The sequence below is a fragment of the Glandiceps talaboti genome, chromosome 6, assembly GCF_964340395.1.
Source record: "Glandiceps talaboti chromosome 6, keGlaTala1.1, whole genome shotgun sequence".
Classification (NCBI taxonomy): domain Eukaryota; kingdom Metazoa; phylum Hemichordata; class Enteropneusta; family Spengelidae; genus Glandiceps; species Glandiceps talaboti.
Genome location: NC_135554.1, coordinates 13,471,001 through 13,495,341, shown reverse-complemented (window position 1 = coordinate 13,495,341; position 24,341 = coordinate 13,471,001). Strand labels below are relative to the sequence as shown.

Genomic DNA, 24,341 nt, shown 5'->3' with positions numbered 1-24,341 from the left:
GAATTAGGTTGGTAATTAACCAAGTATGACAGATAGACACGTTTTGGGAAAGTTTTTAAAAGTGTTGAGGGGTGATTTTTGAGAATAACAAATTTCTGCTCCTTCCATCTAGCGCAAGTGTCCAAAGAGGGTTTGGCATGGGCAATACTATTTGCCCCATAGGGATTCGTACATTTCACATCGCTTGGGGCAATTCATCATTATGCATTTCCATTTATGCACAATTCCTCTGTCTAATGTAATAGTTCCCCCCAAGAAATGGAGAGATGACTTCCGTTGTGGACCCAACTATCCCCTGGAAGATGGAAGTCCAGCGCAGTGTGATCCTGATTCAGATTACCCATGCTGTTCAACAGCAGATTATTGTGGTATTACAGCGGCACACTGTGATTGCGATGGTTGCATTGATTATAGAGGTATGATTTATTAAATACATAAATGGAGTCAAAGATAACTTTGAAACAATATGTACAGCAAGATTTAGATAGAGTTAAGAGTTAAGTTGGTAAATAACCTATGAGTTTGTAGAAATCCCAGAATATAACAGACATACAAGTTTTGGGAGAGCTTTTAAAAGTGTTGAGGGGTGATTTTGGAGAATATCAAATATCTGCTCCTTCCATCTAGCGCCAGTGTCCAAAGAGGGTTTGTCATAGGCAATACCATTTGCCCAATGGAGATTTGTACATTTCACATCGCTTTCAATTCATGCACATTTCCCTCTCTAATGTAATAGTTCCATCCAAGAAATGGAGAGATGACCTCCGTTGTGGACAGAACTATCCTCTGGAAGATGGTAGTCCAGCACAGTGTGATCCTGATTCAGATTACCCATGTTGTTCACCAGCAGATTGGTGTGGTATTACAGCAGCACACTGTGATTGCGCTAATTGCCATGATTATAGAGGTATGATTTATTGATTTATTAAATGCATAAATGGAGTCGAAGATAACTTTGAAACAATGTGTACAGCAAGAGTTAGGTAGAATTAAGAATTAGGTTGGTAATTAACCAAGTATGACAGATAGACACGTTTTGGGAAAGTTTTTAAAAGTGTTGAGGGGTGATTTTTGAGAATAACAAATTTCTGCTCCTTCCATCTAGCGCAAGTGTCCAAAGAGGGTTTGGCATGGGCAATACTATTTGCCCCATAGGGATTCGTACATTTCACATCGCTTGGGGCAATTCATCATTATGCATTTCCATTTATGCACAATTCCTCTGTCTAATGTAATAGTTCCCCCCATGAAATGGAGAGATGACTTCCGTTGTGGACCCAACTATCCCCTGGAAGATGGAAGTCCAGCGCAGTGTGATCCTGATTCAGATTACCCATGCTGTTCAACAGCAGATTATTGTGGTATTACAGCGGCACACTGTGATTGCGATGGTTGCATTGATTATAGAGGTATGATTTATTGAATACATAAATGGAGTCGAAGATAACTTTGAAACAATGTGCAGCAAGATATAGGTAGAGTTAAGAATTAAGTTGGTAGGTAAATAACCAATGATTTTATAGAAATCCCAGTGTGTAACAGACATACACGTTTTGGGAGAGTTTTTAAAAGTGTTGAGGGGTGATTTTGGAGAATCCAAATTCAGGCGAAATGGTGTTCTCCTGTCGTAAAGTTATACCTTTATAACAGGTGCATTGAGAAGGACAGGACATTCGATAGGAGCCCTCTTCACTTTTCGACTTGTGTATTCTATTTCTAAGTTCACCAATTCGTCACAAACGTCTGGGGCTGCAAAAATCTCACCGTCCGCGGATTTAACATCATTTAGTATTGACGCAAAATATCAATACACTACCACTCATGTAATCATTAACTTCTTCACTGTTCTGACTAACACTAGTAGATAAAATAGTACAGATTACGACATTTTCCGTACTTTAGTTCAGATCAAATATATTTCTGAACTTTAATGTTGATGAGGTGGACGTTTCTGTACTTTCCCATTAGCGCCTGTCTAATCGGATTATACTCGATCTGTAAATAGTTCAGATTGCAAGTCGGAAGTGATTTGAATACATTTGCATTTAGTTCAGAATATATTCATGAGTTCACCCCGATAACCGGGCAGTAAACAAATGAATATTCAAATCTACCGTGCTTGCAATCAATACGTACATAAACGCTATACGTGTAGCTAGTGTATTCGATACATATATGTATGTATATATAAGCAGGCTTATGATATGAACTACATGGTTAGGACGCACGTAGATGGTAATATCACAGGGCTCATTTTGAAATAAATGTTCGTAGTACGCCTTTTCATTATGCACTACATACCACCACCACTAAACGTGTTTCACATTTCTACGCGTTTGATGCATAGTAATACAGATTTAGATGACATGACAATCGTTTCCAATAATAGTTTAAAATTGGGCCACAAATATTGCTAGTGTATGAAACTTCTTAACAAACCTGACCGGCCAATAGCGTCAACAAACTCACAGTAGAGACGTGCTGACAGATTTGAGTCTGTGGACATTATTTCTAGCTAAGTAAAATTGAGTGACTATTGGGAATATTATGGCAGTATCTACCCATGTCATCCATGTCGTCTATAGTTTCTGACGGACCGTGTTATGTACAACGTAACGCTGAACGAAATACGGTCCATCAGGAATTAACTAGACTAACCTGTATGGGAATAGTATTCTTGTCCATGTGTCGTTTATAGAACAATTAAGTGTTAGGGTGTGATCTTCACAGTAATAAACAAGCCTTTAGAAGAACAACATGTATTCACGCCTCAAATATCTTGGGCATCATCCAAATTACGATCATGAGCACCAAAGTAAATGGAAATACTTAATGACGTTCGGCATGCAGAACCCCCCCCCCCCGGGCCCGTACCTATGGGTACATGCCCGGCATCCATGTAATTGTTATATCACTCTACTTGACGATTCTGAGGGCCCTCATCTCTTATTCTCTTGTTTTATTTCAATGTGGTATACTCATAACTCCTGTTTTTATAGTATAACTGTACAATGCAAGCTATATACCATGTAAACCATTCATTCAATCTTTATTTACTCTACTCACTCTGTTTGAGAGTGTATGGTACAAAAGAAATGTATAGTTCTTTTCGAATGACATAGGCCTACTATAGAAGCCTTTTGTGATCCATTCATGTCAAACTACTTTGTTTGGTTGTGATTGGTTAACACTTTAAACGCGCGTGCTTCTCAGGTGAAGCTGTGAATTTTATTTTAGCGTCACTCTCTCGATCACTTTCGAAGACACGAGATAATATACAGATTGATTTATCACAATGTTCTGTGTTCGCATCATACCAAGATTACTCATTACACGAATATATCTCTCCAATCTCTATACGTTCCCTCGATAAAAGTTCATTCAGAACAACTTAAGTTCATACATTTGTTTGGGTCTGGTTATCTTGGTGAAGTTTATAAGAAAAATTTCTAGTTCGACCAGTAATTGTCCCCTATTATGCATATCGCACAATGTATATGTTTGAAACATATAAAATGTATACCTTGTGCAACTTTCGACATGAGAATATCGAATATTAGTATACATTAACAAAGATGCAACAGAATAAGATTTGACAATACATGCAATATGTTAGCAATGGAGGTACCTGTCACCTATTATTTATGGTCACTGTTCGTTTTATTTATACTTTAGAGCAAGTGTGTATAATGTCGTGATTACACATACGAAACATTGGAAGCTCTCGTAACGATTCTCTCCATATATAAATAGTCTATAGTGAAATAGTACTGTCAATGATACATATGCATGTTAAAGTAAGTACTAAAACATAACTGACATTTTATTCTAGAATAATGATCCCATATGAGCAAGTCTTCTCATCAAAGAGAATTTGCGCATCCGTTTATCTAATAGACAGAAACCAACAAAAATCCAGTACGAATGGATTGTTACATGCATGCTCACAACCAATCCAACTACAATAAGTTTCAAATTCTAATGAGTATTGCTAAATTAAATTCAGATATCTTGCTCAATTTGTGTAAATATGTATACAAAGCTGTGGAGATGAGAATTTCCAAAGTAAATCCTATAATGTAACAATGTCACATTTTTCTCACTTTTGCTATCTGTAGGACAGATCTAGAAATGTATTTTTTTACTAATTTGCATATTGGTCGTTGGCCTAGATAGTATAGTATATAGGACGCGCATGCATACTTGTCATTGAGCCGCTAAGCGGCCGCTTTTCGAGCTATTAACACAATTAGATAGAGTGACACTTTTGGCTTTTAAATAAATATTGAAGCAATGATGTATCTTTTTTGAAAATGCAAACATTAAATGCGCGAATAGTACTGTAACAACAAGCTACCTACATATTTACTCATAAAACATCAGTTTTGACGTGTACGTAGTTTAGTTCTTTTTTCACCTCGTCCGAACAACAGGTCGCATGCGTCAGTATCGTACAAAGGAAGTTTTATCGTCAAACCTTGACTATTGCAATGCCCTCGTGCGTTGGCTGCCAGCTAATGGCATTGTCCCTCTTCTACATGCCCAAATGATTCAATACAAAGTACTATAATACAAAGCACTCAATAATATTACTCATGGTTACATCGCTGACTTGATTATCAGTAAACCCGCAACTCATTCACCTCGTTGAAATAACACAAGTCTACTTCATGTACCCTGTTGTAATACTAATTCATATGGTGATTGATTGATTGATTGTTTGATTAACTCGGGCAAAAATCTTCTTTCACGTGTGGAATTTGATTTGGACCTCTTTTCTGGTTTCTACTCTTAGCCTTCTGGTTATTACCATACTGTGCCATGTTAAGATTTAAATAAAGGACAATGGGATCAATGTTGATGGGAAAGCCTTTTTAATATGGCAATTATATTTCACGATTTGTTTGTCTTTACACATATATACTGGTTATAAAATTATTCGATTTGTTATGATCACATAATTTTAGTAGTGCTCTCAACAGAAAAGGATTGGGTCGGAATCGCCATTATATCTATTGTGAAACATAATAATTCTTTGATAGGTTATCTATCATCTATTTCCTGTAGATGACCTAACAATGTTTTTACATTAGACATTTCTTTCATTTCACAGATCCAAATTTCAAGGATTTGTTGGACAAATACTACATATTTTCCGACACTAAAACACAGGCTGAAGCAGTGGCCGCTTGTGAAGCAAGTGGTCTTCGCCTTGCGAGAGACTCAAGTGATGCAATACATGCTGCCCTTCACTACAAAATCCTCTCCGAAGGGAAAAGTGGCCAGTCTTTTTACATCGATGGCAAAAATGTAAATGGCGTCCCTCAATACCTGGATGGTACAGTGATTGAATATTCACATTTTGCACCTGGACAACCAGACGCGTCAGATCAATGCTTCTATTTATGGTGGGTTTGAAATTTATAGTTAGGCGTAAAAAAGAAATTGTGTGGTTCCGATTACATTCAATTTTAAAGTAGGTGGGGTAGGTAGATTTTATTATATTGTTTTTCATGTGGTAGTGCCTAGTTCAGTTTGTTTATTGTTTTCCAAATGGTCTATATGTTGTTTCCTTCTTTCTATTAGATGTACAACCATTACAGATTGGAAGAATAGTTTTATATTGTCCTTTTAAGTTGATGTCAGTTTCCGCACCCACTGTTCCTTGCGAGACTTCCTGATTTTCGCGATTTTAATATTATTTTCCTCTAAAAAAATTGAGGATCAGCGTGAAAAACTAGGTGGGGATCGAGTAACCGGAACCAAGCAACTTTTTTTATTTGGCCTTTCTACATATTGTTTAAGTTATAACATACAAAATCAAAGTAAAACATTAACCTTATGTTTTGCCTTTTAAAAGTATACATGAACATTAACTTTAGAGAGAGAGAGAGAGAGAGAGAGAGAGAGAGAGAGAGAGAGAGAGAGAGAGAGAGAGAGAGAGATCAAAAATATAGACTTAATTCAAAAGACTAAGGATGGAATAAATCGTTACTCAGAGTTTCACGCTTCGAGCGAACATCAGACAACTAAATAGTGATAGATTTGGTACATACACTTCAGGTTTGTATGTATATATCGTGTAACAAGTTGGTCGGGCTGAACTATTCCTTCCTTAGTTGGCGATTGGAGTATTTGCCTTCATGGCGACATTTCGAGACCAGTTCGGATATTTTGTTCAGTAATATATTCTTTTCAGCATTGATTATACAAAGTTTCTCAGTTAAACAAAGGTTACTACGTTTTGTCTCACTTATATAAGTAGCCGATTGGGTGATGATATCCCCCTTGATATTATATGGTTTGTTCCTTTCCTTCAAATTCCAAAGTTGTTTGGATAGCTCTGTGTTGCACTGTAGCTTCCTATGGGTAAATGTGTGTTTGTGGTTTGAGAATCGTTGTTTAAATGTGTTCTCTAATCTGTGAGCCCAAAGTACAGTTTTGTGTTGTTCTTGTCTGGTGTGACTTGTGCCCTGTATATTACGTTGCTTGATAGGCAGTTGCCGTTGAGTGGACACTAATTACGATCTCTACAGGTGGAGGATTTATTACCTTTCTATCTGTGTATGGTCTGTACTGACTGACTTGTTGTGCTCTCTGGTGTGGTGTCCAGAATGTTTGCGACTGCAGCTGTAGAGATCGCAATCAGTGTCCACTCAACGGCAACTGCCTATCAACCAACGTAATATACAGGTCACAAGTCACACCAGATAACAACACACACACACACACACACACACACACACACACACACACACACACACACACACATATATATATATATATATATATAGTTTTGGTAGTACTGGAACTCTTTCTTGGTTGTAAGTCGGAGTTTCACAAGTTGTCTGACGATCGCACAATGTGTGAAACTCCGAGTTACAACCAAGAAAGAGTTCCAGTACTACCAAAACTATTGCTCTCTGCCACTACGGTATAGAGCACTGTCTTAGCAGGTTGATACTCACCGAGTTATATAAATATATATATATATATATATATATATATATATATATATATATATATATATATATATATATATATATATATATATATATATATATATATATATGTATATATATATATATATATACATTCAGATCAGTGTTCGATGCAATATTAGTAGCAGAGCATTATAGACTTACTCCAAGGAATAAGGATGTTATAAGTCGTTACTCGGAGTTTACGCTTGATCATGAGGAGTCTGATATATTGACAATGCCAGTGTCGATATGTACACGTAAATGTTTACATACATACATACACACACATAAATACATACATACATACATACATACATACATACATACATACATACATACATACATACATACATACACGCACACATACATACATACATACATACATACATACATACATACATACAGACAGACAGACAGACAGACAGACAGACAGACAGACAGACAGACAGACATATACATACATACAGACAGACAGACAGACAGACAGACAGACAGACAGACAGACAGACAGACAGACAGACAGACATATACATACAGAAAGACAGACAGACAGACAGACAGACATACACACACACACATACACACATACACACATACATACATACATACATACATACATACATACATACATATTACTAATTTTTAACGATGCATTGACATATTTCTCTTCCCGTTTTACAGGAGTAAGGCTCAATATAGCTGGGATGACTATCTCTGCACTGACAGACGTGGTTACATATGTGAAGAAGGTAAACAACAAATAGCTATCAATGAACGAAATTGATACAGTACAGTCAAGAAAAGGTCCAAACAGTACATTTCGCATCATGGAGACTTTACGCAAGAGTAGTGCATGTTCATAATTTTACCTAAAGCACTTTACCATTTGCAATTTTAATGCAGCCTTTTATTTATTGTTTATTTTATCACGATTGTATCATATTTTGTTTACCAGTATGTATAGTTTTAGTTATTTTTAGTTGTTTTTGATGTTTTAACAATACCATAACACAATCCTTGTAGAGTTTACAGTCGTTTTGATTAATGAAGTACTCTAGTTTACTCTAACATGAAAACATACATAGTCTTACCAATTCATATTTCATCGCTTTCACAGACCCGAATGTAAAGAATCTGTTAGACAAGTACTTTTTATTTACAAACGCTAAAACTCAGGCTGAGGCATCTGCTGCTTGTGAAGTACTTGGTCTTCGCCTCGCAAGAGACACTAGTGACAGAATCCACAACGTCCTTGTCAACAAAATAGCCTTAGCGGGAGAAAAGGGCCAATCTTTCTACATCGATGGCAAAAACGTCAATGGTGTTAACCAATACTTAGATGGTGATTTGATAGAATATACACATTTTGCCCCAGGACAGCCAGACGCTTTGAATCAATGTTACTATTTATGGTGGGTTTAAGATATTTAATCTACTTCCATATTTAACATATACTTCTCGGAAGTCAAAACACTATTTTCTGCTATTTTATTAAGGAATTTCAAATAATGTTCCATTTAACACCAAGAAATATGGCGTTATATAGCAGAACTATTTAGTTTATGTGTTATTATTGTTCATAATATTCTAGTTTACTCTAACATAATACTCTAGTTTACTCTAACATGAAAATAATTTTACTGTTTGCATGCTTGCTGCATCAAATTTCTCATTAATAGATCAAAGGTTTACTCACTTGCCAAACAATATATATTGTCATTTTTGAAATATACATCACCATTTTACTGTAACAGTTGCTATGCATTTCAGCGTGGGCCTTGTTGATAGGCATGTACATTCACGTTTTGAATATGTATCCACTAACCTAACTTACTTTAAGCAATTTCCCAACTAGACAATAAAAGTAATGTCCCCATCGAAACCAAGGCAGACAGACAGACAGACAGACAGACAGACAGACAGACAGACAGACAGATGTTTACCATGCCTATAACACTATTGAACCCCAGCTCAGTTGTGCTAAAAATATATGGAGTCACTGTGCAAATTTGTTCAGGAGAAGGTACATACATACATACATACATACGTACGTACGTACGTACATACATACATACATACATACATACATACATACATACATACATACATACATACATACATACAGACATACAGACAGACAGACAGACAGACAGACAGACATACATACATACATACACACACATACATACAAACACACACACACATACATACATACATACATACACACACATATACATACATACATACATACATACATACATACATACATACATACATACATACATACATACAGACATACAGACTTACAGACACAAAAGCTTTACTTTACGCTTGTTAATCAATACACATATTTCTCTCCCCTGCTTTACAGGAGTGCGGCTCAATATAGCTGGGATGACTATCTCTGCACTGACAGACGTGGTTACATTTGTGAAGGAGGTATGTACAGAGCTGTTTATTTGAATATTTGCTTCTTAGGTCTAATGGACATAAATGTCACTTTAAAGGATCGTCTAAGACAAGCAACATTCTTAAACCTCCCAAACTGTATGTCAACATTAGTTGAAGTTATTGCACTCATCAATATTAATGTTTATTTGTAAAATGTCATTAAACTTCCACAAATATCTGACACATCCGGTAGAATTGAAACCAAGTAATAATTTCGCACATTCTCTGACCGACACTTCATGTAAGTAAAATATTAACTGTAAAAATGAGTTTGGTCATGTCATGACCGAAATTAAATACACATTATTTAATGTGTAATACGGTCTATTGATTAGGGGAAAACTGTGAACACAGAGTAATGATGATGAAACACATACTGTAAACTTCAAACAGAATGCCTTAAAACATGTAGTGCCAGGTTCAATATGCACGGTGATCCTCTAGAGGGAAAAATGATCGCCACATCACACGGCTGTACACGAAGCAGTCAAGAAAATGTGGCTTAAACAACACCATGAATTCCTGAAATCAGTTTATATGAAACAAAGGTAGCAACATTTTTTATTTATAGAGAATGCTGTTTAGTCTTGAAAGGAGGGTAAATTTCATTATACTGTTTTTTAAGGAGACTATTGAAGATCATTGAACTCAACTATCATAGCCCTAACTTTTGATCTTGATCAAAAGGCTGCTTCAAAACTGCCCGAGTGTCCAAGCCATAACATCTTTTGTCATAATGCAATTAACCTGAATATTGTGCACTGGGATCACACTTGCTTAATACATTGAAACTAGATATCAGCAAAAAAATATGAAGAGTCTTTCTTCATTGTTTACAGATCCAAGTGTGCGAAATTTGTTTGACAACTACTATCTATTTTCGGACTCTAAAACGCAGGCTGACGCGGCTATTGCCTGTGAAGCAAGTGGTCTTCGTCTTACGAGAGACTCAAGCGACAAAACCCATGCAGTCATTGTCAACAAAATATTCTCAGAAGGGAAAGATGGCCAGTCCTTTTACATCGATGGCAAAAATGTTAACAGTGTTCCGCAATACCTGGATGGGGAAGTGATGACATATACACATTTTGCATCTGGACAACCAGACTCCACAAATCAATGCTTTTATTTATGGTGCGCTCAAACTGTATGATTCTATGTTATTAACTTATCATTTAACAAGAGCACAGCAACTTGTATTTGATACATGCACGCATGAGTGCACATACATACATACATACATACATACATACATACATACATACATACATTCTTACTAGTTTTTAACAATGTTTCTCTTCCTGTTTCACAGGAGTGCCGTTACATATGATTGGGATGACCATTACTGCACTGACAAACGTGGATACGTATGTGACAAAGGTATGAATACTGTACAATACGAATAAGGAAACGTAGAAAAAAAATTACTAAAGTGAATGACATTTTTTAATTTTTTTTAATTTTTAAATGGCAAGTAATTTTAACATTTTCGTTTCTATCAAGTGATGAGTCATAAAGGATATTGTTAGATACATCAACATTTACCTGTCATATTTCTTTATTTTTAAAGATCCAAAAGCCAACAATTTGTTGGACAAATTCTTTTTATTTACGGACTCTAAAACCCAGGCAGAAGCGGCTACAGCATGTGAGGCCATTGGTCTTCGCCTTGCAAGAGACACAAGTGATGTGATACACAGTACCCTTGTCAACAAAATAATCTTAGCAGGAAAAAGTGGCCAGTCTTTTTACATCGATGGTAAAAATGTCAATGGTGTCCCCACTTACCTGGATGGGGAAACGATTGAATATAAACATTTTGCATCTGGACAACCAGACACTTCAGATCAATGCTTCTATCTATGGTGAGTTGGAAATCTATATAGTAACATTGTTATTTGTTTCACAATAAGTAATGGTTTTTACCTCCCGTAAGGGTACGGGAGGTATTAAAAGGGGAATGTTTGTCTGTGTGTGTGTGTGTCTGTCTGTCTGTCTGTCTGTCTGTCTGTCTGTCTGTCTGTCTGTCTGTCTGTCTGTGTGTCTGTGTCATCATTTTCTAAAAATCCGCTGGCTCAATTGTAATGAAATTTGGGATATATAATCTTTAGGGTAATAGCTAGACCTGAGTAGGTTTTGAGCCAGATCTGTTAATGTTTAATTAGAGAAATTTGCATATTAATGAAATCAACTAATTACGCAATATCTTAAGACTGCATACTTCAATTTCAATATAATTTAGTATATTCGTTAAACATAACAACATACATTTGTCCTATAAAATTCGTTGATGTATCTTGCATAATTAATTATTTTTGGTAATTAGGCTATATCTTAAGAATACATACTACAAATTCAACATAATTTAGTACATACATTAACCATCAGAAAACACATATGTCCTATCAAATTTGTTGATGTACCGTACAGTGTTAATGAATAATTTGCATAATTAATTATTTTTGGTAATTAGGCTATATCTTAAGAATACATACTTCAAATTCAACATAATTTAGTACATACGTTAACCATAAGAAAACACATATGTCCAATCAAGTTTGTTGATGCACCGTACAGTGTTAATGAATGATTTGCATAATTAATGATTTTCGGTAATTAGGCTATATCTTAAGAATACATACTTCAATTCCAATATAATTCAGTACACACGTTAACCATAACAATCGCATATGTCCTGTAAAGCTTGTTGGTGTACCTTTCAGTGTTAATGAATAATTTGCACAATTAATGATTCTTGGTAATTAGGCTATATCTTACGACTGCATGCTTCAATTTCAACACAATTCAGTACATACATTAACCATAACATATTGTGTATGTCCTATAAAGTTAGTTGATGTACCTTACAGTGTTAATGAATAATTTGCATAATTAATGATTTTCGGTAATTAGGCTATATCTGAAGACTGCATTAAGCAGTATCATACACGCTTACATACATTAACCTAAGAAAGGACGCTTGACCAAAAAGCAAAGCCTGTTACCATAGTTTTTTTAGTTTAATGAGTTATTTGCATAATTAGTGATTCCCTTACGGGAGGCATTCAGTTTAAATCTGGTTTTAGATGCGAAGCTTTATATAACAAAATTATGCATGGTCAATATATAGACAGCTTTACCTTTAGAGTAACCTATCAGTCAAATGCTAACCCGATTGTACTATGTCCATGGTACTTGTTCATGACATAGTTCACATTGTAACATAGTCTAAATTAATGTTGTTTTGTCTAATACAAGTCACACCTACCTACCTACCTTTCTACTTGCCTACTTATATGTATTTCTGTTCTGTTCTAAAGGAGTGCCGCTAACTATAACTGGGATGACCATTATTGCAGTGACAAGCGTGGTTACATATGTGAAGATGGTATGTAAGGAATTTTTATGTAACGTATGGGTGTTTGTACTTATGTATATCATATCAGACGACTCTAAATAAACATGGCTGTTTACAGAGAAAAAGTTTATGTCATTTGTGCAAAACCATTCGTCAAGTAGAAATGCAGCCAGAGAAATGATACTTTGGTTTGAGTCAGAATTAACGGAAGGTGGGAGCCTGGGGAGAAATCATTTGGTCAAAAAAATGTCAACCCCGCCCCCCTCATTTTCGCTCTCACATCATTTCAAGCCCCTCCCCCACATTTAACCAAATGTTCGTAAGCCCCATCCCTCTCCCGGCTACACATATTTTAATGTGTAATTATACTGTAACCCAACCCCAACCTCCACTTCAGAGATGTACGGTATGGTACACTACATTAAACTAACAGTGGAAATCAATTTTTGCGTCCATACATCATAATGAAAAAAACATCTTTACAAATACATGTGGGCTTTTTAATAATGGTCTCACATTGGGCTGTACTTTGAGATACTTAGTCAACAGCGTTTTATCGTTCAGTCTTGATTCTGGGCAGAAACAGCATCCCCATTAGAGCTAGTTGGGAGGTGTGTGAGGGAGTATACCCCTCCCCCTCCCACAGTAAGCACTTTTTAAAAAGATATAAGGACATTTAGGAGGCCATTTACTAGGAACAAATATGATATTACATTACGATACATTGAAAGAACCTTATTTAAATTATATATCCCAAATATCAGAAAATAGTGTCACAATGTGTGATGTATTACATAATTAGTATCCTAGTCACATGTTGTTTCTCAATTCAACTTCGTTCCTAGAGAAACTAAACTACGGTAATACTCTCATTTCATCTCATAGCTTATATCTAAGTATAATATAATATAATAAAATATAATATAATATAATACATATGATGTGATACAATACAATACAAAACTACATACATACATACATACATACATACATACATACATACATACATACATACATACATATTACATACATACATACATACATACATATATACATACATACATACATACATACATACATACATATAAAGTAAAGTAGATTCGCAGGTAAATTACAAAAATAAGAAATATCTCAATATGTACGTGAGGTATGTATAAGTCTACAAGGACTTGCAAATGTTTACTTGTCATTATTTGTTTCAATTTGTGTTCATGCAATAGCTTCTGCCCCAAGTGTTGTCAAGTACTGGAGAGGTGACGGCCGTTGTGGACCTAACTATCCCCTGTCCGATGGTAGTCCAGCACAGTGTGATCCTGATTCACAATCCCCATGCTGTTCATCATTAGATTATTGTGGTAGTACAGCGGCACACTGTTATTGTGATGGTTGCATTGATTATAGAGGTATGGTTTATCAAATATATAAATGCCGACAAGGATAACTTTGGAACAATATGTGCAACAGTTAGGTAGAGCTAAGAATTGAGTTAGTAAATATCCAGTTAATTTTGTGGACATCCAAGAGTGTACCACAGACAGGTTTTGGGAGAGGTTTAAAAGTGTTAAGGAGTGATTTCATTTTGGGGGTGGGGGAATTAGGTAAAATATCAAATTTCTTCTGTGTCCGAAGAGGGATTCCCATGGCCACACCATTTACCCCAGGGCGATGAGTACAATTTACATCCCTCGGGGCAATTCATCTTGTTTGTATATGAATTGCTGCACGTTTACACTGTCTAATGTAATATAATAGTTCCCAAGAAATGGAGAGATGATCTCTGCTGTGGATCAAACTATCCCCTGTCCGATGGTAGCCAAGCACAATGTGTTCCTGATTCACTTTCCCCATGCTGTTCACCATATGACTGGTGTGGTAATACAGTGGCACACTGTGATTTTGATGATTGCATTGATTATAGAGGTATGATTTATTAAAGAGAGAGAGACAATGGGCGTATGGGTAGTAACAGCTTTTGAAAAACGCTCCGTATAAAATCGCTAAAATTACCATTGTAAGCCCAGTAAATCATCCCAAAGTACAGCAAGATGAAATGTAATGATTGTGGTCAGTCACGAGGAGTACGTCTTTGCCAAGGAGACCTTGACCTTTGCAAGAAATGTGAGGCGAAGCGGTTCCCAGCTCCAAGTTCAAGTTCAAGTAAGCACCAAGACAAAGACAAGATGGCCGACCGAGAAGAACAAAGCCAGTTTTCCCAGATCTTGTCAACGCTAGCATCACTGAGTGACAAGATTGAAAAAATACCAACCGTAGAAAGGAAGCTTAATGACCTACAGGCATCCGTCGAATATATTAGTACTTTCTTTAATATGTACAAGGAACGAATGGAAAACATTGAGGCAGAAAACAAAAGCTTGAAAGAACAACTAGTGTCCATAAACGACAACTTAACCACAACACAACAAGAACTGAGGGATCTACAACCGTACACAAGGCGAAACAACTTAGAAATACACGGTGTCCCAGAGCAGCCTGACGAAGATACCGACTCTTTGGTTGTAAAAGTCGCCAATTCAGCCGGCATCCACATCTCAACGAGCGACATTGACATCAGTCACCGTTTACCGTCCAGAACACATGCACACCCACACCCAAGACCAGCTCCAATAATCGTCAAGTTTACCAGAAGAACCATCCGGAATAACATATATTCTGCCCGAAAACACATCAAGAACAAATCTACAAGAGACATGAACATTGACAACCACACTGATACCAGAATATATATCAACGAGAACCTGAGCCCCGCCAACAAACAACTTTTCTACAAAGCAAACGAAAAGAAGAAGTCTCTACAATGGAAATTTATTTGGACCATGAACGGCAACATATTGGTGAGAAAGAACGAAGAAAGTAGAGCAATCAGGATAACATCAGTGAACGACATTGAACGTCTGCAGTATGCTCATTAACTTGTATATTTGTAAATACCATAAATAGACTTCTGTAAATAATGGTTTCTATTGACACTCAGCCATCAACTGTAAATTACAACTGTAAAGCATATTCACTGGAACAATTTAACTCAGGTACAACTTCTTTAACCTCTACAAATGTAAACAGGCAATTTTTTTCTACTTTTCACTTGAATATCAGATCGCTAGGAAAACATTTTGATGAGTTAGTTTCATTCTTAAATAGTCTACAGACCAATTTCCCTGTCATTGCGTTAACTGAGACGTGGTTACATAATAATACTGAATGCTCATTATTCAATCTCCCGTCTTACAAAATTATCACCTGCAATCGTGAGCATTCCCAAGGTGGAGGAGCAGCTTTATATATTCACAGTTCATTGTCATTCTCCCAAATTAACACCTTTCAAATTGCACACTCCGAATCAGTATTTGTAGAGATGTATATAGACAAAAAGAAATTGGTAGTTGGCGTAATATACAGGAGGCCTAATACCTCAGTGCATGAATTTTTTACGAGCTTGGAAAACTGCCTGGACTACATGTCTTCAAGGAAAAAGAATTGTATAATTTTACGAGACTTCAACATAGACGTCAACCAGAATTCCTCCATAAATACTGAGTATAATGCCCTCTTAAATAGTTATAATTTTGTACAGACAATCAACACCCCAACTAGAATCGCCACCCCTACAGAAACAATTATTGACCACGTAATAACTAATATCACAGATTATTTAATTGATTGTGGGAGTATTGACACTGATATCACCGACCACTTCCCAGTTTTCGCAAAAATCAATCATTTTGAGTATGTATTTAACGCTAATTCAACCTTCTTCAAATGTGATTTTTCAAAGTATAATTGTGAGGCATTTCTGTCTGATCTCAGCAACATTTCCTGGCAACCAGTTTTTGACTGCTCTGACCCAAATAATGCTTACACTGCTTTCTGCAATATATTCTATCAACTTTCCTCGAAACACGCCCCAATTAAGCACTTTAACATTAAAGGTTCTGGATTTCGCAAGCCATGGCTATCAAAGGGCTTGCTAATTTCGACCAGGACTAAACACAAATTATTCTCAAAAGTAAAGAAATCACCCAATAATAGCGATATCAGGAACAAATACAAATTATATCGTAACATACTGACAAAACTTCTCAAATCAGCGAAAAGGCACTATTACCACATTAAGTTTCTGTCCAATACAGGAAACACAAACAAAATTTGGAAAACAATTAACGAGATTTTAAACAAAAATAGCAAAAACTTGTCATCCCCAAAACAAATAAAAGCCTGTGACCATACTGATGTAATCTTGACAGAAAGCAGTGACATAGCTGAAACTTTTAATGACTTGTTTTCAAATATTGGACCTAATCTTGCAGCAAATATAAATTCTCCCGAAAGTTTTGATAGTTACCTTACTGACAATTACCCCAATTCAATCTTTGTTCGTCCAGTTAATGAAAACGATGTTGCCAAGGAAATCAGTCGCTTAGATCCCCGGAAAGCTATGGGACACGATCATATTCATCCTAAACTCATCATTGATTCTGTTCATTACATTTCTCGTCCACTAACCCACATTATTAACTGTTCTCTCACTGAAGGCATATTTCCAGACCCACTCAAATTTGCAAAAATATCACCAATCTACAAGAAAGGCTCAGTGCTTGAAGCCAGTAACTATAGGCCCATTTCTATTCTACCGATACTCAGTAAGGTTTTCGAATCAATTGTACTTGACCAGCTAACCACTTTCCTCGACAAATTTAATATTATTATAAATACCCAATATGGATTTCGAAAAAAATATAGTACAAAACTTGCTTTAGCTGATTTGGTTTCCGACATTACAGACAAAATGGACAACGGTCTAATTACATTTGGCATCTTTATTGACCTTAAAAAGGCTTTTGATACTATTGACCACCAAATTCTACTCAAAAAACTTTCTTACTATGGAATCAGAGGTGTACCTCTCCGCTGGTTCCAAAGCTATCTGGAAAATCGTCAACAGGTTGTTAATATCAACGGCTTCACTTCAAACCCAAGACAGATCAAATGTGGCGTACCGCAAGGATCTATCTTGGGACCTATCCTTTTCTTGATTTATATTAACGATATTAACAAATCTACTGATGCTTTCAACATTCGACTATTTGCTGACGATACTAATCTTTTCAAATACATGACATCCACCCATATTAACCTTTCTCTTCTCAGTAAACCTCTTGACAAAGTCAACCTCTGGTGCAATGCAAACAAACTTACAATTAACATCGAAAAAACAAACTATATGGTCATAAAAACGCCCCAAAAATCCACCCATTTGGAAGGACGTCTTTGTATTGGCAATACACCCGTGAAGGGAGTGTTGTCAGCCACATACCTAGGCGTAGCAATCGACCCCTCCCTTACTTGGAAGTCACATATTGAAAAAGTGAGGAACACAATCAGCCCGAAAGTTGGCATAATTTCACGCATTCGGCACTATGTTCCTAAATCTGTCCTCATCCTCCTCTATAATAGTCTAATTCTCCCCCACCTTAGTTATTGTGTTGAAATCTGGGGAAACACTTATCCAACAGCCCTTGACCCACTTTACCGTCTACAAAAGAAAATAGTTCGTCTCATAACCTTCTCTGACTACCATGCACACTCTACTCCTCTCTTTAACCAACTTAATATTCTTGACATCTATAAACTTTGTAAACTTCAGACTTGCATGTTCATCTACGATCTAAACCATAACCGCTTTACACACACTCTTGACCATTACATCACATACCAGTTGTCCCATAGCTATCCAACCAGTGCTAACAACAGTGGTAACTTTCCAATCCCTAAGGTTAACCTCTCAATTAGTCAACACAACTTCAAGTACGCATCTATTAAAACCTGGAACTCTGTGCCTATGTCTGTAAGAACGATAAACAATAGACATAATTTTAAGAAAAACTTAAAGCAGTATCTTCTGAGGGAATAACCTTTATCTGTTGTCTCTTTCAATTTGCCACTGTAATTTTATTTCTGTATATTAGAACTTGTGCTTGTTACCTGTTCTTATTTTACTATTTTTTTCCGTTACGTTTATAAGCTTCCATTTAATTTTGCCACCAACACTTCTCCTTATTTACTAAGAATTGTATTTTTGTTGTTATTGTGAAACTCGTACCAGCCCAAATTTGTATTTATTATCTACATGTACGGTCCATGGACATTGATTAGTTCCTACGAACTATTTCCATGGCCCTCACCAGAAATGTTTTATCCGTTGCTTTCAGAGTTTGTGTATATATTTTTCTCTTCTGGTGGAATAAATTTCAATTCAATTTCAATTCAAATGGAGTCAAGGATAACTTTGTAATAATATGTACAAGAGTTAGGTAGAGTTAAGAATTGGGTTGGTAAATAACCATCACATTTTCTCTGTCTAATGTAATAGCTCCCAAGAAATGGAGAGATGACGGCCGCTGTGGACCCAACTATCCCGTGTCCGATGGTATCCCAGCACAGTGTGATCCTGATTCACAATCCCCATGCTGTTCATCATTAGATTATTGTGGTAATACAGCGGCACACTGTTATTGTGATGGTTGCATTGATTATAGAGGTATGATTTATTAAATATATAAATACAGACAAGGATAACTTTGCATCTATGTGCAACAGTAAGGTAGAGTTAAGAATTGGGTTAGTAAATAACCAGCTAATTTTGTAGACATCCAAGAGTGTACCACAGACAGGTTTTGGGAGCGCTTTTAAAAGTGTTAAGGAGTGATTTTTTTTTTTTTTTTTTTTGGGGGGGGGATTATGTACAGTATCAAATTTCTGCTGTGTCCAAAGACGAATTCTCATTGGCTATACCATTTGCCCCACCGCGATGAGGACATTTTGCATCCCTTCGGGCACATCATGATTTTGTATTTAAATTGCTGCACGTTTTCACTGTCTAATGTAATATATTCCCAAGAAATGGTGAGATGACATCCAATGTGGATCAAACTATCCCCTGTCCGATGGTAGCCTAGCACAGTGTGTTCCTGATTCACTTTCCCCATGCTGTTCACCATATGAATGGTGTATGTAGTAACATAGTGGCACTCTGTGATTTTGATGATTGTATTGATAATGGAGGTAAGATTTATTAAATGCATAAATGGGGTCAAGGATAACTTTGTAACAATATGTACAAGAGTTAGGTAGAGATATGAATTGGGTTGGTAAATAACCATCAGATTTTCTCTGTCTAATGTAATAGCTCCCAAGAAATGGAGAGATGACGGCCGCTGTGGACCCAACTATCCCGTGTCCGATGGTATCCCAGCACAGTGTGATCCCGATTCACAATCCCCATGCTGTTCATCAGTAGATTATTGTGGTAATACAGCGGCACACTGTGATTGCGATGGTTGCATTGATTATAGAGGTATGATTTATTAAATGTACATTACATTATGTCAATAATAAATTGGGGACATCACAACAACATTGGGATAGGTACCAAAGTATTACACTATTGTCCATCATTCAACAAATTTACCAGATCCAAACTTTTTTTCAGACCGTGTTGCTTTCGTTTATCAAAAGAAGGCATCGTACGCTTTCCTTCACACTTCAAAGCACTTGCAAGTTTATGCACAGGCAAAGTGAAGAGACATATCAATGTAAAGATTAGCTTTTCCGTCTTTCTTGCCGGGAAGCATTCACTTATCGTCCTAAAGTTTGTTATTGTCTACCTTTCCCTTACATTGATTGAGTGCTCACCAAGTTTTGCATTTCTCAACAATTTCAGTACCGGTACAAACTGTTCCACCAGAACCAGCTGCTACAACTGTAACATATTTGGGTAAGTATATAGTTGCAATTGACTTTTGATCTTGAAAGTATGGCATAATACAAAACCAGGACTATGTTCTTGCTTAAGCAAGCAAAACGTTTGTACTCAGCTGAAAAGTAAATATAATCCCTAATAGAACGTTCTAAACAAACTGCTATGAACAAAATCTTTTTAATGTACTCATCTCTAACGAAACCATTGAAATAACACAGAAATATATATCATGTCTTTTCATAATTTCTGAAGTTTTGAACGTTCTGTCAATTGATGAGATATAACTACTTAGTCCAGTCGTATATGTTCCTGTTGCCATTATGTCTTATTGCTTCATAAACGACATGATGGCATTTTTTTTTAAAAAGGTATCAAAATGGTGATGAAATGGATACTTATATATATTTTTACCAAGGGCATTGTTGTTAACTTATTAAAGGTACACATTAATGTTTCAGTCATATTTCAAGGGCTTTGTATGTACTTACATGGTGTGATATATAAATAAAATGATTATTAGTGATTTGGATCCGTAACAACCATGGGCATTTAATTAACAAACACGAAATAGGTTGGCCGCAACTGGTCACGAACCGATCTAGTTACTCTTTTATAAGTCATATTTTCCTTATCATTTCAGCTACAACTTCAGTTCCAACGTACCCTCGTAAGTATGACTAGCTTTCTTTTTGTATTAGATTGTATATGTTTAATGGTGATGACAATCTACAGGCTAACTGTGATTGATGGAGTATGTTAGCTATCGAGGGGATATAGCCTCCTCTTTTTTTCTCTTTTTTTTTTAGATATCAGGGAATCAGGTGAAAGGAAATTGAGAGATCAAACGCAGCTAGAGAAAAGATGTGAACGGGGAAAAAGTTGAACTTAATAAAAAAATAAAAAGGAGAAAAAGATTGCAAAGTACAAAATACAGACAAAATGTTGTATGGAAAGCAATAAACTACATTTTTGAACGTAAAAATAAAGAATAGGATAACAAACCACCTTCACGACTACCAATTCCTTTTACTCTTTTCAACCACTTAACCTACACCCCTTTTGTGTGGGATCATTCACTTTCCAATTCATTTGTGACGTTCTTGAAAATGTGACCATGGTGTAGCAGGTCTCATGTCAACAGCTGGTGAAAACTTGGTGGAGAGGAAAAAATACCACTCACAAGATCTAGAGAGACTGGCTAAATAATTATCATAAAAATCGAATTATACATCTATACATATATGTGTGTGTGTGTGTGTGTGTGTGTGTGTGTGTGTGTGTGTGTGTGTGTGTACTTCGAATTATTAGGTGATATGCTATCATTTCTTACAGCATGTGTCTTTCCATATGATTTGAAGAATGTAGCACAAGGCAAAGCCGTCAGTCAAAGTTCAACAAACACGAAGAAGAAGGGTGAAGCCGAAAAGGCAGTTGATGGAAACAAGAACAGTGACATGAAGAATGGACAGTCTTGTATTCAGACTCAGAGAGAACAAGATCCATGGTGGGTTGTAGACTTAGGTCAAAGTTATGATGTCTATGAAATCGTCATTACCAACAGACAGGACTGCTGTGGTAAGTCGACACTTCAAAATCGTTAATATCTCCCAATATTTCAATTGTATTATGTGGCCAGCATCGAAACAATAAAAACTTAATACATATCTTCAATCCATGCACAGGGGCTTGGAATTGGTCAAATTTGTTTACAGATAGCGTTTTTAAAAATTCTTTTTGTTTATTGTTTTCTGTTGCTCTTTAAATATCTCCTACAAGGTGTCATGTAATAAAATAATGATTTGATAATCTGGTGTCGTTTTTTCCTAAATCAATGTCAACTTGTTCTTTTGCTGGTTTCAATAACCCAGTAAACCTCAACCGGTGACCCCTCCTCGTCCCCACTCTCCATGTAATAGGTTTTTTCATGGTGTGTGGGGATGAAGGTCAATGCTTGAGGGCGCTCAGTAGAACAAACTCATAAATAATTAATAAGGTAGTCATAGTAAAGCTGGTTTTATTAAAACCAACAAAAGAACAAGCTAAAATTAATTTAGAAAAAAACACCACCATTTGTAGGGAAGAGATATTTTTAAAGAGCAAAAAAAGATACACAATAAACAAAACAATAGTCCTTGTAAAAAAACAATAAACCAAAACAACTATTTGTAAAGAAATGTGGCCAATTCCAAGCCTCTGTGATCCATTCTTCATTTACGATACCCATGGCAAAGGTTATTCATGTAATTAAAAGAAACAAGTATGGCCTCACTGATCTTTGTCTATTTTCTTTTTCCTATTCTAGCTTTTCATCTGAAGTTTACCGAAGTTCGAGTTGGTGACAGTTCAAACTTCAGTAACAACGCTAAGTGCGGGCTGTCGTTAACTGGTTCTATGGTTAGACCAGAAACAATACACGTGCGCTGCGGTTGCAATACACCATTGAAAGGCAGATACGTTAGCGTTGCAGCTGTTGACAGGGAGACGATTTTGAACTTCTGTGAAATCGAAGTTATGGTACCCGTCTAATAATGACACACAATTGTAATAAATACATGACGAGACGGATTACATCATTCTCTACTTACCAGACATTAGAATACTCTTTATATATTTAAAATATATGATGTAGATCTAAGTTATCCCAGAATGTTTGCTTAAATGCTTAGATGTAAGGTCTTCACTATAATCAATCATCTAGACACAGACGGTATACATTTGGTATATATGATTATAAAGCATGCAGATGAAGAGAACCAAGGTGAAATTACCTTGAAGTGATAGGATGTAGAATATATAATTATTATGCAAATATTGTAGGCTTAGTTAGGAAAATGTTTTCTTTATTGGAGAGTCTAATCTTTGGAATAAAGTATCTGCAACAAACGGAGTTAATGCTCGTCATTTATTCGCCTGCTTTTGTGAATTTAAACAAGGGGGAAATGTTTAAACTGTCGCGTTTATCTTTAATTTTGTAAGGCACTGATTTTTATCTTCCGTAAGGTATTATAGTAGGGATGAAAAGTCTGTCTGTCTCACTGTCTGTCTCTCTGTCTGTCTCTCTCTCTCAACATTTCTTAAAAAGCGGCTGGCTCAACCGAAATTCGGTGCACATATTCTTTAGGGTAGTGGCAAGAACTGATTAGGTTTTGGTAAACATACCATGAATATTAATGAACTATTTACGTAATTTAAGTTTCCGCTAATTAGCATATAGGTCACATGAGCATGGCAGAACTGTAAACTGTTGGAAACTCTTGTTACGGTTTGACCTATCTCATTTGAATATTGACCCAATGAGCTAAACTTTGAACACCATGTTAATAAAACACATCTTTGGGCAATCTTGCTGGAAAATTCGCCAAGATAAATCATACAATTTCTTCTTCGATCAAAATTGAAAATATTTTTTTATATACATATTTCGATACTGAGGAGTGAGTTTGCTGCCAAAACACAGTGCATTTATTAACATAATCAGGACAATGCAAAAAGTAAATGTTGTTATGTTTGACTCTGTACTCTGTGCTTGAATTGATCAATTTTCGGTTGATTAACTTCGTCCTTGGTTGTTTAAAAAACGTTGGGTTGCTTTTATTAAAAGGTATGTTATAATTTATTAAGATTTGATATAATTTTGAATAATTTCATTTAAAAAACCATTACACCTGTTCAACTACATACTTGATAGATTGATAGCACACATTCCTTTCAGATTTCTTACGGTTTGGCCTGGCACACCTGTTTGCCAATTGAGGGTTATATCATCTACTAT

At 36.0% G+C, this 24,341-nt stretch overlaps 3 protein-coding genes across 3 annotated transcripts; all 3 read left to right on the top strand.

The window, feature by feature from the left end:
- Nucleotides 1–708: 708 nt before the first annotated feature.
- On the top strand, nt 709–14,726 carry LOC144436868 (macrophage mannose receptor 1-like). The gene is made up of 12 exons (XM_078125729.1): nt 709–907; nt 1,239–1,409; nt 5,114–5,408; nt 7,665–7,732; nt 8,101–8,395; nt 9,355–9,422; nt 10,274–10,568; nt 10,747–10,814; nt 11,005–11,299; nt 12,755–12,822; nt 14,013–14,195; nt 14,545–14,726. The coding sequence occupies exons 1-12, from the start codon at nt 709–711 to the stop codon at nt 14,724–14,726; spliced, it is 2,187 nt and encodes a 728-aa protein (XP_077981855.1).
- A 111-nt stretch (nt 14,727–14,837) lies between these two features.
- On the top strand, nt 14,838–15,722 carry LOC144436867 (uncharacterized). Its single transcript, XM_078125728.1, has one exon. It carries the CDS (start codon nt 14,838–14,840, stop codon nt 15,720–15,722), a length of 885 nt encoding a protein of 294 aa, XP_077981854.1.
- A 4,470-nt stretch (nt 15,723–20,192) lies between these two features.
- Nucleotides 20,193–23,347, top strand: LOC144436866 (fucolectin-like). Its single transcript, XM_078125727.1, has 5 exons — nt 20,193–20,235; nt 20,531–20,584; nt 21,210–21,236; nt 21,902–22,144; nt 22,872–23,347. The coding sequence occupies exons 1-5, from the start codon at nt 20,193–20,195 to the stop codon at nt 23,093–23,095; spliced, it is 591 nt and encodes a 196-aa protein (XP_077981853.1). The 3' UTR covers nt 23,096–23,347.
- The last annotated feature ends 994 nt before the right edge of the window (nt 23,348–24,341 follow it).